This window comes from Hypanus sabinus, chromosome X1, assembly GCF_030144855.1.
Source record: "Hypanus sabinus isolate sHypSab1 chromosome X1, sHypSab1.hap1, whole genome shotgun sequence".
NCBI classification, from domain to species: domain Eukaryota; kingdom Metazoa; phylum Chordata; class Chondrichthyes; order Myliobatiformes; family Dasyatidae; genus Hypanus; species Hypanus sabinus.
The window spans coordinates 15,761,724-15,776,681 of record NC_082738.1 but is presented as its reverse complement, the minus strand read 5'-3'; the positions used below and the strand labels follow the sequence as shown (position 1 = coordinate 15,776,681).

The 14,958-nt window shown below is 36.8% G+C and overlaps 2 protein-coding genes across 11 annotated transcripts in view; both read right to left on the bottom strand.

Moving 5' to 3' along the window:
* rps26 (ribosomal protein S26) overlaps positions 1-14,958 on the bottom strand; it is a 34,329-nt gene that overhangs the window by 12,902 nt on the left and 6,469 nt on the right. The window lies entirely within an intron of this gene.
* The window catches only part of ikzf4 (IKAROS family zinc finger 4), a 165,158-nt gene continuing 159,522 nt past the window's right edge, over positions 9,323-14,958 (bottom strand). For all 10 annotated transcript variants that reach the window (XM_059955923.1, XM_059955924.1, XM_059955927.1 and 7 more), the window contains one exon: positions 9,323-13,980. In XM_059955923.1, coding sequence (XP_059811906.1) covers positions 13,256-13,980 — 725 coding nt within the window. In that variant the 3' untranslated portion in view covers positions 9,323-13,255. The remainder of the gene's footprint in view (positions 13,981-14,958) is intronic.

Sequence of the window (14,958 nt, the reverse complement as noted above, 5' to 3'; positions counted from 1 at the left end):
AAGTATAAATTTTAAATGTTTAAAATGTCAACTTAAGTAAATGCAGAAATGCATACTGTCAGGCAATGACGTGACTTTATTAAGCTTTCTCAGTCATTTTGCATTAGGTGTAGTTATGTTGAAGTCAGATTCATTTGAATCTGATTTTGTCTGCAGTGCAAATGTAGCAGTTCATTTCAGTGTTCCCAATGTGAAAACATAAGATTTAGTGGCTTAACACCTAGGTCAGAAAACTTTAAGTTAAACACCTTCCCCAGAATATTAAGTCCATTATTTTGGATAAATTGAGTGTTGCATTAAGGAAGTGCTGCACAGTCAGAGAAGGCATCTTACAGATGGGTTGTTAAACAAACTGCTCTCTCAGGTGGACATAAATGGTTCCCCAGATTATTTGGAGAGCAGAGAAATTCTCCTCAGTGTCCTGGCTAACATTTTTCTACTGACACCATCAAAACTAAATTCGTTAGCCATTTCATTTGCACTTGTGGTATCTTGTGCGCAAATGGTTAACAGCGTTTGCCTACAAGAGTGAATACACTCAAAGCAATTCCATGTGTGCGAAGCAGATGGGACATTTTTAAGATACATAGTTAAGCGCTATACAGAAGCGAGATATCCCTCAACCAGAATAAGTAATTTGGTCTTTTATTTCATTGCTCTGGGAGTACTTGTGCGCAATTGGCAGCCGCATTTGTCTATTTAGCAATAGTGATTTATACTACAAAAGGTGTTAAATCCTGGGATGTGAAAAGCACCAGGTATGAAAGATCTTTATTAAATTATTAAAGAACATTGACACAAACCTTGCACTTATCGTACAGATGTGGATATCTATTTGGCCACATTTATACATAATAACATGATCACAAACACAAGTCATAGGTAATCATGTAATTTTGAAAATAATCAACTTGTCAACGGGTTCCTGAGTTTCTCAAGTTTATTTTAGTAGACCTTCAGCCATGACAGTACAAAACTTACAGTAGTTTTTCTCCAGTACACAAATATATATAATTATAATATAATACATGTACAAAGGCTCTGGAGCAGTTTTTAAAAGCAACATAATGCAATTCATATTGATCACAGGAGAAAAAAAAAGTCAAGACAATAATGGTCTGTTATTGTACTTACACACAAACGTATACGAATAAGTCCATCAAGAAAACTACTGTAAAGAAGGACAGTGGAGTATTGCACTTGGAATTCCGTACATTGTATAAAAACACAAGATTCACGCATTTTAAACACGCTATGGGTCAGCTTTTTTGAGGCAGCACATCTTTATTAAGATTACATTTTACTGTCCTCAGACCAATTAACAGTTTTAAACTAAACAAAATTTACACCTACAGGTTAAAAAAACTGCTTGCAAAAAATCAAATCAGCAAGATACGATTGCAATTATTTATAATTGATAGTCGATCCAGAAGTCAGTTTATTATTAATGTCATATTCACATTTTCATGAGGTATATAAGAATATGTGCATGTTATTTTTTAATTAAGAAAAAAACTGAAATTGAGGGTCTCGGGCTTACCTCCATCCTTATCAGAAGTGGGCTTTTTCTTAGGATTTCATTAAATAGCCAAAAAAAAAAATATGCAGTATACTCCACTTTAGCATGTTTATATACTTTAAGTGTATATTTTTCTCTCCAAACAATGAAAGCTTTTACTTTAGGTTAGTGAAGTATATCATTAAGCAGTCCACACAAACACACAGTGAAATTAAAAGCAGAAAATAGTGGCAATATGCTGGTCAGTCAGCATCCATTCATCGACCTGCATTTGTACCATTTACAGTTCTTTCTTTAGGTTGCCAGCATTTCCACTTTTTATTTTTATCTATGCAGATGGTGCACAGCTAAACTAAAATGTCTTACAATCGTCCCACTGCAAATGAAAGTTTAAATAAATAATTTCAACCACTTAAAGAAATATACTTAAAGGCAAGCCTCAAAACAGGGGCATTATATTCTAGAACTGACCAGTTCCTGGACACAAAAGTAAGATGTAAAGATGGATTTGCATTGTATATTTACTGGAATATAAATTACAAAGTCCTTCACAGTGTCCCTCAATTGCTGGCTCTTCAATCCAGGAACACAACCTTAGGATAATCATATATTACATCTTGAGCTGACCTCACGATGAGATTAAAAAGCACACTTTGTCAATATTGAGCATGTTCAGAATATTGGCACAAACACAGAAAAAATGTTTGTGCCAATATCTTTAATAGTAATTCATCAGCTAAAATGGTGATAGACTACCAATATATCACACTCGTGTCATTCAGCTCAAAATGCTTTTTAACACTTGACTGAAATTCAAATGGCAACAATGCTGTCCACCAACACGATGATGAGATTCATTTGAAGGAATCATCTCGCATCACTGAAATCAGGTGACCAAATAATCATTCAGCTTTTCCATGCTCTCTACTTAGGACCACAAAACTCCAAAATGGAGCACAGACAGAGCCTGCTGAGTTTACAGCTATCCTAAACCTGGAGGAAGACTGGCAATGGTGCAAAATGCAAAACATAATTTTCTTAATTTTCAACAATAGGAACTGGTAGACAAAAGGGTAACTTGGACAATTAGTTTTGAGAAAAAAATTGCTCAGAATAGTAAAGAGTTTTCTTGATCCTTGAACACAGGAAGCAAGCATTCTCATCATGTGGACCAGGAAAAGTTGGAGTGATCTCTCTGTAATACTGCTTAGGCATTTCTACAGCTTTTCCGCCAAGGTATGCCTTGGCTTGTACCTGCAGAAGGCCAAAGATTGCTAGTTAAATGATAAAGAAAATCAGGAAAGGGTGCTTCCAGCCTTTGGGCTTAATTCCCAATTGTAACACTTCGTGGGCACCTTAGAATGCCAAGAAAAAGCTGATGCTGGGAAGTGCCACTAATCATAGGTTCTGAGGCAGGCCAAAGATCTGAAGTTAGTAATTACTACTTTTTTTCTACCATGTTAGGCTAATAAATGTTCATCAGGAATAAACTAGAAGCTGTCACAGGTTTGAGAAGGTTATAGCTGCTTGATCTTCCTGTACATCCCAGGCTCTTAAATTGTCCTGAGGCATTCCTAGGCCACTTACATGATCTGGGAAAGGAAGTATATGCAAGTGCAAGGTTCAATAGTTGTGCACATTACAAGAATTCAGCATCTGGATACTGCACAGAGGGGATGAAAAAAATCTGAAAAATTATTAGTACATTTACATTTAAATCTCTAGAAACTGGAAGATACCAGGATAAAGTGGACAAATATAATTATTTGTGAAAAATTCTAACAGTTCAAAGATCATAATGCAATTTTTTGTGCTAAACAGTTCAAATGAATCCTGGAAAGGTCAGTTTTTGGACTGTAGCATACTGTTCTTCAATGCAAGGTAAGAATACCTCAGGAGAGTAAAGCTTTCATTAAGGAGAACTACAGTGGAGTAATGTTTAAAACTTGTACAAAATCTGAGATTCATCTTTTATTGAAAGGCTGCTTCTCATATCTGACAGCACGTGTTTGATGCTGACAGCAGAACATGCTTGCAATAGCCACAGATAATTCAAGAAGATCCAGTAAGTTCTAATGAGAAGTGGCACAAGGATTATACTCCAATTGATAATGCACTACTTTCATTTAGATAGCAACTTTAAAAGGACAGCTGTGAATGGAGGTTAACATTTTCACGTAAAGTGGGTAAATCACTTGCAATTGTGCATATATTTGAGACACTGTTGGTCACAGATTATTTCAAAGCATGCATAATGAAAAAATTGTTTAAGTTATTTTGGTACTATTTTTCCACAATCTCAAAATGTCAGATCTCAGTAGGTGTGGAAATTTAGTTTTGTGTTTATGTACCGAATGCTGAAACTGAGCTCTCCCAGATGAGGTATAAAACAGCCAGGTTTGGAGTTGAGCTGCCATTATGACCCACTTTGCCATAATGCAAGAGCATCCCTTATTGCACCAGTGCAAGTGTTTTCATTTTCCATATCATACATACTATGTACTTGGAAATTTGCGCAGAGTTAATGAAAATTTTATGCTACAGATTTGGGTTCACTAACATCTGGGTTAATAAGAACCAAATGTATCTCAAAATTATATATAGCCTGCTGAATAGAGAAGCAAGTATCCCCAGTTTTGTCTGGATTTCAAACCAGTCCTTACAAGTGAAAATGCACTGGGTGCACCTATGGCATTAGCTTAACCTGAAATGTGTTAAAATTATTTTTAGGTCATCACAAGTGTGGAGTGTTTCTTTTTTTTTAAAAAGGTAGTCTATAAAGCAGATCAAGTGCAGTCACAGTAAATCAGGCTATTTTGATATCAACCAGGTCAAAGTAGCCCATTTGACTAACGTTCATTCACTCCTATCATGGCTTCTTTGCCAACACCTTCCAAACTCACAACTTGACCTACCCAAAAGGACAATGGCAGCAGGTGCATGGGAATAACACCATCCATCAACACTCAGCCAAACTGCACACCATCCTAACTTGGAAATATTTAGCCATATCTTAATCATCACTGCCTTCATTTTCTAGACCCTTCTGCTGAATATCACTGTGAGTGTACCTACACCAGGACTCCAGCAGTTCAAGATGAAAGCTCATCATCTTTTCAAGCCCAATTGAAGAAGGGCATTAAATGCTAGCCTGGTAGGAACATTCACTTTCTGTCACAGGCTTGATGATTTCAACTGCCTCGTTATATAACACAGACTTTATGAATAACATGCACCTTCCTTTTACATATTGTTTCTTTAAACTGACTTCCAATGCTAACACTATTGCCAGAGCAGTCACATTAAGCTAGAAATAGCTATTTTCCAATACAGCTTTCTAGGCAGAGGGAAGACCAGATTGTTTATTGGGAAATAAACAAATGCTGCATTACCATATTTTAAGTTTCAATTCACAAGGTTATAAAAACCTCAAAGATACATCTCTTTTATCCACCATTCAGCCATTCTTTAATTTTCCCTTCCCTAGGTATTATTTTCCCACTTGTGAAGTACTTTGGAACTTTAAAAAAATTATTATAAGTGCTATATTAACACAAGTAGATTTTGTTAAGAGTCACAAATACAAAAGATCATGTAAAATTAAAAGCAGCTATAAAACATGGCTAAAATTCAATTTATCCTCAAAAATAAAACAAGTATTTTAAAATGATTTATAAATGTTACAGGAAATTTTGAATAAAAACATTTTTGGTGTTTTAAGTGAAAGATGACAAATTCAGAGAATAATCAACTGACTGTAGAAGTGATCGATAATCTACTCAGAAGTAATTCAGCGAAACAACCACTAATCACTGCACCAGCTTTAAATATTGACAAAGTGCTTTGGAAAGCTGATCGAAAATGATTCAAGTTGTTAGCTCTCAAGTGCGTAACTTGCAAAAGCTTGATTACTTGAGAAATCAAACACTTTCTTGTATAAAACTACATCTTTTATACAAAGACCAGTGTTCCAAGGAAACACAGGTAGAACCACAGTTTATTTCTGTTTTATAATATTCTATGTAAAACCTACAATCAAAAGAGGGCAAAATTAAAGTTGGTGACAATTTATAATTCTTTACTGTAACACACACACACACACACGTGGACATTACTTGTGTTTTCTGTTCAATCAACCTAGGGCAAAAGTCACAGTAATAGCATCCCTACTTTGCCTTATCAGGTAAATATAGATACACATACAGTCAAGTAGGTTGACAAACAAGGAACTAAACAAAAGGAATACAATTTCATTCAAAATACTACAGATGAAAACATTTGGGGTACTCCAAAAAAAAGTGGATGCCATCATTTGTTCTGCACAGGACGAGCCTCAAGGCTTGATGATATACTATTGACTGGACCCAATATTAATATAATTCAACATAAGATCAAGCTCTTTAACTTCTGGATTAAACAGAGAGGATAGAATGCACAATTCCTTCGAATGCAAAAGTCACTTTATCCAAACTGTTTGCCCTCTACCTATAAATTATTAGCCTTCATTTAAGGAGAGACCAGAAAAAAAATCAAGTGAGTCTCTATATTATAGAATTATTTAAACAGAATGTAGTAGTCATCAGGTGACAGCAATAAGATGGGTTGCCTAGTTTTTCAGCACTAATTTATAACAAACTTGCAGTTTTCTGCCAGGTATTTTTTTTTAAATACTAGATCATGGCAAAAGAAAACTACCAACATCATTTTCAGTTCAGCTCACATTTCAAGTTTTTTTTTGTCTATCAGGGACTACAGCAACATCTACAAATAACCTTCAACAATTCCTACCTTCTATGTTTTTGATATGCTCTTCAAACACTATTTTTTCCCAATTTCATGACATTTTTTAAGAGGTTCCTACACCCATTCCAAAGTACATACCCAGAATTTTAAACAAAGTCAAATGGTGGAAATGATCTAGATACAAACTAGACCTTCAGACTCGTTTGCACTTGTGCATGCATTGTGACTGATGATTTGATCCAATTCATAACACAGGTTCAAAAAGCAAAAACTGCAGATGCTGGAAATCTGAACTAACAAAGAATGCTAGAAACACTTAGCAAGTCTGGCACCAACTGTGGAGGAGAAGTAGTTAACATTTCAGGTTGATGACCTTTAGGGTAAAATAGCTCTGATGAAAGTCATCAACATAAAATGTCAACCCCATTTCTCTCTTCACTGGTGCTCTCCAACCCAGTGTACACGTATTTCCAGTACTTTTTGTTTTTATTCAAGTATTCAATATGTAGAAGGGATTCAACAATTTGACACACACACAGGACTTCTTTCTGCAGTTTTCATGTATCAGTCACAAATATTTGCCCTAAACATTCAATTGGGCTGTTCCTCAAGATTATATACAAGTTTGATACAGCAAGGCGCTGAATAATGTACACCACGTACCAATTTTTGGATCAAAGAAACTGATGAAGGGAAAAGCTCTCAATTTCAAAAGATTTTTTTTGCTGCTATTGGAAAATGTTGTTCTCTAGAGTATTGACTATTTTACAAAATGACCAGCAAACTATGGTAGTTGTTGAATAGAGCATTCCAGCTGCAACAGCAACAATCACAAGGCAGTTATAACTGGTTGTTGATCTGTAGCTTTATTTACATATTTTATAATTTAAAAACAATTCTTTCCTCTTTTTCTCCCCACACCAAGATTTTTTTTTGCCCTATTCCACCCTTAAAATTCATCTTTGTTGCCTCCTTACCCCAAACTCCCAGCGTGTTTTGTTTGTGCCAGAAGAGGATCAGAACCTACAGATGGGTTTACGCATTGATGTGGAAGTATTACTTACAGTATAGATTAATAATATAAGCACCACATCAGAACAATATCAACCTAAATTCCTTGTTCCCCTTGAGGCTGCACACAGAAAGGGAGTGGGGTTGAGAAGAGTTAATAGCAAATATATCTTAAAAATGCACACCTAGCAATCTAAAATGATCAATTACACCATGAAGTCAATGGCATGGGGTGCTCTGACAGCAATTTTAAAACCCCAAAACTACTACTAGAGTAAGGGACTACAATACCTGAGGAAGTTCAAACTATATTTTTGGTGCCTTGCTCAGCATCTTAGACAATGCTCTTTGGAAAGGTTAGGGATGAATAATAGCTAGGGATGAATTTCTACAACGTATACTGAACACCTGTCCATTACCCCTCCAGCAGTCAGACACCAAAACATCTCCAAAAGCCACCTCAATTCCAAATTACCATTGGATCTGACGACATCTGCATCTCATACCTCACAACTTTTTAAAAATCAGCATCAGACTTCAAAAACAAATTGCTAAAACATGACATAAACATAGCTTTAACACAGAAGATGGAACCAAAGTCAATAACTTTGCTGAGTTTACACAGCAGTGATTAACAATGCAAGCTTCATTTTGCCATCTGAGCTCTTATTCTCTTATAATTCATTCCCCAGTACCCTTTACTCTACAGCACATTAGAGGTCACAATATGTCAAACAGCCCTTTCCATGGTTGAAAAGGGTGTTGGAAGGTGATATCTGCAGTGCTATTAAAAAAAAAACAGAGTGAGAACTAAGATCACAAGAGAATACCAGCACACATTTTTTAAAAACTGCAATAGTCGGGTGACTGGAATGTCACTCTCTCTCTACCTGATACTTTTGAGTCTTTTCAACAACCAGAAATAAATCTGTTGATCTACACCTAGTCCCTGGTAGTTTGAAGTTTTAATATTTTTCACTCTAGAGATAACTACCCGAATTATAAATACCTTAAATTGAAGCTACAAGGATGAAGCAGTTGACTGCTAAGTGGGAAGAACCAAACTCACTTCTTAGTCTTGATTTGACATCGACAGGCTGAACAGACAATGTACGTACATTGCAAGCTTTCAATATTTCTAATGCACAAATTCAGATGGGATGGCCACGAAGCTGGACACTTTAACACTAAAAATAATTTCAAATCAATGTATTTCTGAACATCTCTTGAAGCCATAAAAATCCCCAAAGATGCCTCTCAATATGCACTCTGTACCTTTTCACAACTTGAGAGCACATTGGTTATTTTATTTATTTGCTAATTTTCATGTGTAGTGATACAGAAGTTCTCAATATCAAAATAAGACTCACAGGCATACAGAAGTGCTAAATATGGAAGCTGGTTGTGAAAATCGAAAAGACACATTTACCAAAAAGTATCTTGATTTTGAACATAAATAATTAAAATATGGAAGGACAGAGATTAAAGTCTGCTTGTGCAAAATTCAGTAGCACATCTTAGCTCATTCAAGATTTTAACATTGCAGATCAAATTGCTTCATCAAACCAACAGCCCAAATAATGCCCAAATCTTGTGTTAATGAGTTAGTACTTTTGCTAAATTTCAAGAGACTACTATTGGGGGGGGGGGGGGGGGGGCGGGGGTGGAGAAGAAAAAAATCCTTTTTTTTGCATATTACTGATCATTTCTTCTACTTTTCACAAAGTCACAATGGCTTTACATTCATGCTGTTGTAAATTAACTGAAAAAAGCCCTTGCAGGCACATGGGCATACAGTATATTCCTCTCTATTGTGTGCAGATTGACATACAAGTCACTCATGAACCAAGTCTTATGTACTCATCAAGTAAGCTCACTGTCCAGAGTTTCTTCAATGATCAAAGTATTCCCAAGATCATAAAGCCAAGTTAGCCTTTTTGTCCCACTTTTATGAGGGTAGGAATATAGTGGCAATTTGAACGGCAAGATTCATTGGTGTGTATTCAGATGTACAAGACACTGGAGTTTGATTTAGAAAGTGGAACAAAACCTGCTGTAAACTCACAGCAGTTACTAAAAACTCAAAAAAGAATTTATGCAGAAAAAATTATCTTCGTTGAAGCTAAGATTTATCACAGCTTTGATGCAATGGGTTTGGGAAACACTTTATTCATAATGGGCTGCACAACTCTGAACACTTTCAACACTAAAAAAAACAAAATTAGATACCCCTGCAGGTAGAAGCTGCAAGGCACTGTTTCACAATCAGAAATCTATTTTTTTTTCATAAAAACATATTCAACCGAGTCCCTTTAATTAAAGAAGAATAGGATTGCATCTGCTCATCTCTGGTGTGGATAGTCATATGAGTGTGACTAGGTAGGGCCATATGCTCCAACCAGATCCAAGGATTATGATCCATAGTCCCACATGGGTTTGAAAAATACACAAAGATTACAAATACAAAACATTATGATGCTCTAGAATTAAAGGCACAAAGGCAATTTGTTTCAAGTTATGATTTTGAAAGTGCTTCGATTAAAAATAGATAAACTGTGAGTTAAACCGGAAAACAAGTTTCTTTTATGTCATAGATTGCAGTTACTGCGAGCCACATAACTGGATTACTAATATTGGGTTAAAAAAAACCCTGATTAATAGGGAAAAATGCTAAGTGCACTCTAGTCCAAATGTACATGACCTGATTCAGACACTTACTGGACTGCTGGTTTGGTGCACGCTTTCCTCCTTTAGATCTGCTCAACACCACAAACAAAATGGCCCACTACAACCACGGATACATTGCCTTGACAATGCAGCCAGATTCCAAGCATTCAAATATGTTGATTCAATGAGGGCAAAAAGTACCCCCCCCCCACCCTTTGTAAATGCTTGCTTGATCATTATTGCCTTTTGCAGTAGGCTTGCAGGTTTAGCGCAACTCTTAATTTGCAAGAATACAATAGTACCATTACGCGACAAGAAAAGCACAAAAAGGTGCAAAGAAGCACGTGGAAGAGACAAACTTATAGTCTCAAACACAAACATCTCCTGCATTGAACCATCATCCATTAACACTGGCTCAGATTTCCTGCTGTCTTAACTTCCACAAGCAACTTTCTTATATTTCATTTTATTAGAATGTTGGTTTAAAAAATAATGACCACATTTAAAGTTTGCTCCCTTTGCATCTAACTCAACTGATACAGAACAACGAATTCATTTCCTCATTCAAAGACTTAAGCTCCCCTTTGCCAATTTGCAGCCTGTCCCATTCTTTCAGAGACCAGAAACCCAGACTGTATTTGAACTTCGGGGTATAAATTTCAACTAATGCAGCAGGGCTTCTCAAAGTAGACTGTGAGTAAATGTACTTTGCACAGATTAAACACTTCAATCTTTAAAGTGTGATTGAAAATAGCTGGAACAAGCAAAAGAAAATTAATTGTGACCATGGGTCTGTAGAAAAAATAGGAAGCCAACAAGCTGCCCTAAGAGAGTGCAAGATATTTGTGTATTGGAAACAAATGTGCAAAGACAATTTAAATAAACAAATTGAGAAAATAATCCTAGAAGTGTCAGTTCAAAGAAATTAACTAAATAACTGAAAACCTGAAAACACTAGGATTGGCCACAAAAAAAATCTACAACCCATTAAGTCCCCTTCAAAAGGTGTAATCTAGAATTTGCCCTGGTGTCTTGAAAACTGATGATGTCACAGAGTTTCCTTCTTTACAAAAATCTATCAACTCCATAAAATCACTTTGAATAAATTCTTAGATATCCCAAAATGACTGTGTGCATTCAACCAACATCCTTTGCTATGGCAAGCAGAATGCAAAGTCTCCTCCCAGTTCTCAGCAGTCCTTTCCTCTCCTCAACAAAGGAAATTTTTCTTGCCTCTCACTGGAGTGGATCAGCTCAAAATATTCAACTCGCACAAGAAATCATACCCAAATCAGTAGACTAAGAACTTGTTACCATTCACCATTAATGTGACCAATATGCTCCAGCCTGGGACTTGAACTTCTAACCACAGGAGTGTGAAGCTTTTACATTACAGAAGTTTAAAATTATAAATATGAATGCAGACACTATTTAAACATCAACATTTGGAAAACTCCTTTTAATAGATACGAACACATTAATTGCTTAAAATATATTAACCCTCTACCTGTAAACCTTATTTGGTCCAAAGTAAAATATTTATTATATGATTAAAGTTTTAAAAACTGCACATTCCTAGATAAACACCCAGACTTCATCACAGCTTCTTGTACAAATGCTGCTCCAGTGTTGGTGAGCATGAACACTGATGGCTACCTCTGCCCACAGAGCAAGCAGCACTGCAGTGTTTCAACCAAAAACTAAATAAACTCAACATGCATGTGGTAGTTAATGGATTGGAATACTGAATTTGGAGGTTTGAACTTCAGAAAGTATACACTTTAACTGTACTGTCAGGCTAAAAGTCAATATTTTATGCAAATGGGGCACTGGTGCTTTCAAGCACGGAAAGTACTGAACAACAGAAACTATTGTGCCCAGAAAGACTGAGCATTTCAATTCGTGTACACTTTCTAAGTGGTTGGCGACACTGTGACATCATCAAACAGCTTGGTGAGGGGTAGGGGAATAAGGAAGTATTACTAAGCTATCACCATTAGCCACCAATTCAAAGCCTCTCATCAGCCAAGGTTGCGTCATGGTAGTTATTAGATCCAACAGCTAGAACGAGGTAGTTTGGATTGCTTATGACACTAATTTCATAAATTGTCTGATTTCACCACAATAGTTCTTCAAATTCCACTTTCGCGCCCCATGGCTTAGTTACCCTGAATATCGTCAAGGTAGTCTGTGGCTCAGCATACAGGCTGGTCATTTGACATAGAATTAGATGGTGCATTGGTTCAACCTAGGATTTGCCAAACTGACCACATTTTCAGTTGGCAAGTACATGTGAACCACTGATAGGATATAAACTTGTAACCACAGTGACAAAGGAGGCACGTTCACTACTACATTATTGGGCATCTTCAAACTGAAGCAGATAAAATTTGTTATTTTACAAGGGTCATTCTTGCCAACAAATTACCACTGAGCCCGTATGCACCCCTCCCTCCCCAAGATGCTATTACAGAATCTGGCCGGACATCCTAATTGTGTAACTGATAGCCAAGCCATGTTGGTCTGGGATTAATCCACAGTTTTTGAACTGGTTTTAAGAAAACAATTAGTCATCATCTCTTTCATCATTAAAAAAATGTCAAATTGCCAAGATGGAGAGATAGTTCAACTCTTAACCTCATCAATGTTTTAAAAATTGGGCATTTATAAAATATCAAACTTCAAAGACAAATTCCACAGAGGCATAAATAAACATAGGTAGTTCCCTTTGATGCATATTATTTGGATAAATTACTACTACTTATCTATGTTAAGAATTCATACGACACTAAAAAGGGTCAGTAGTTTCCACTGGATGATTCTCTTCTAAAGTTACACAAGGTCTTTAGGATTAATGAACAGTTGAATACTTAATTATCTATAAGGTTAAAATAGAGTTGAAGCCCATTAACTGGGGAGCTTTGAAAGGAATAGAGAAGCCTCGGTTTGAATTCATCCCTATTACATAAAACCCACCTACACTGCCTTTATATACATCACAAATAAATCAGTGCTTGAAAAAAAGTACCAAAATCTGAATTATTAACTGTAGAATTGGGCCCCTAGAAATATGGATATTTTCCTCCCCTGAAATTCAATTAAAGAGAATTTAAACAAACATATTTTTGTTAAAGATGCAACAAAAAATTCCAGATGGAGAGCACTTAGTTTTATTTGGAGCCGAATTTAACCCTCGCTTATTCTGTAGATTAATCCCTGAAAACAATTATCTTGTCCAACCCTAGTAAGAACACCTCCTTCTTTATTTGAAGTCAGTGAAAGGGGAGTAGAAAAGTGTAGTCCATGTGGCCCTCTCTAACTCACTTTATGTTCTCCTCGGACAATGTGTGAGGAGAATTCGTACCGATCTTGGCTGTGGTGGCCGCAGATGTTGCACTCAAAAGGGTCTCTGAATCCATGGCAACCCATGTGTATGGTAAACATTACATGGTCAAGAAAGAGAACCCGGCAGTGGTTACAATTATAAGCCTTAACTTGTTCTCCATCTTCATTTAAGACTCTTAGGACCTCTTTGGCTGAGCTTTGAGCTGCTTTGGCAGATGATGGAGGCTCCTGTGCCTTTGGGTCCTCTTTGGAATAGGCCGGGCTTTGCCTTGTGACATAGTTACTAGTGAAAGCATGGGCATTCCTGTCTTCATGGCTGCTTTCTGTATCAGTGGAATCATGACACCCATTGCTTGGAGATACTCCGAGCTCTACCAGTTGATTTTTTGCTTTAGAATTCAGATTTTCTGGCACATCTTCATGACCTTCTGCTGCCTCTCGACTTCCCTGTGCCTCAGCTCGGCTGTGAATGGGATGTACATGGGAGTAGACAGCACTAATCACAGGTGTGATCTCCGGTAAACAACTGGTTATTGGCAGCCTTGGAGGCCTCATTGCTTCTGTTCCTAGATAGGACAGTGCACTGCCCAAATTCTGGTCCATGGGGTGAGGAGCCATCATCTCTACATCCTTCTCAAAACTGGAGTTCATCTCAAAGTGAACATCAGATAGGTTGAGGCGTATGTGTTTATCACCTGAAAAGAAAGGATTAAGGTTTAAAATCAGAAAACACAGAAAATAATCAGCCAGGAAGTCAAAAGGTAAAATTAGTTTACAATCAACATGCTCCCAGCCAATAATTCTGTCAGATCCATGTGCCTTAAATAACATTTCACATTCTGGCCAGTACTGTGGTGCAGCAAGTCACTGTTGTCTTGGCTCCAGCAACTCAGGTTCAATTCTGACCAAGAGCACTGTCTGTATGGCATTTGCACATTGTTGCCACAACTGTGTGGGTTTTCTTCCATATCCCAAAGACCTCCTTAGCCACTGTAAGTGAACCCTTAGTGTAGGTAAGTAGGGAGTTCATAGGCAAATGAAAGAAAATAAATTGTAGGGTACAGGGGATTGGGACAGATGGGATTACCCTGCTAGAAGCGAACATGGACCAAATGGGCTGAAGTAACTCAGGTTTCACAGATGGTAACAAATGAAACCAAAAATGCTAGAAATACTCAGATCAGGCAGCAGCAATAGAGAGATGAAAGGTCATTGAGCTGAAGCATTAACTTTGCTTTTCTCCCTCCACAGGTGCTGACTGACTGCTGAGTAGCAGTTCATGATTTTATTTCTGACTTAAAAGCAAGCCTATGTAGTTTTTTGCTTTTCAACAACTGAAACTGCCCATTTACGAAGTCAGCAATGTAACAGTTAAAAATCAATCGAGTAATTTTCCAATATTCATTCAGATGGGCCAAATGACTAAATTCTGCTCTTATACCTTATGGTCTTAAGACCAGTTGGTCTTGCCATTAAATTGATTCTGCTGAAGTTCAGGATCAAGAATTACCAAATTTTTTTCTTGGGTTTTGTTTCACCAACATAATGAAAATACCTACAAAAGCAAAGTACTTCAAAATCATCTTATAAAGTGAATTAGTCCATATAGTAATCAGAGAAATATGGATAAGCCAGACTCAGATCAGACAGTTGTCAGGAATTCAACTTTGAAA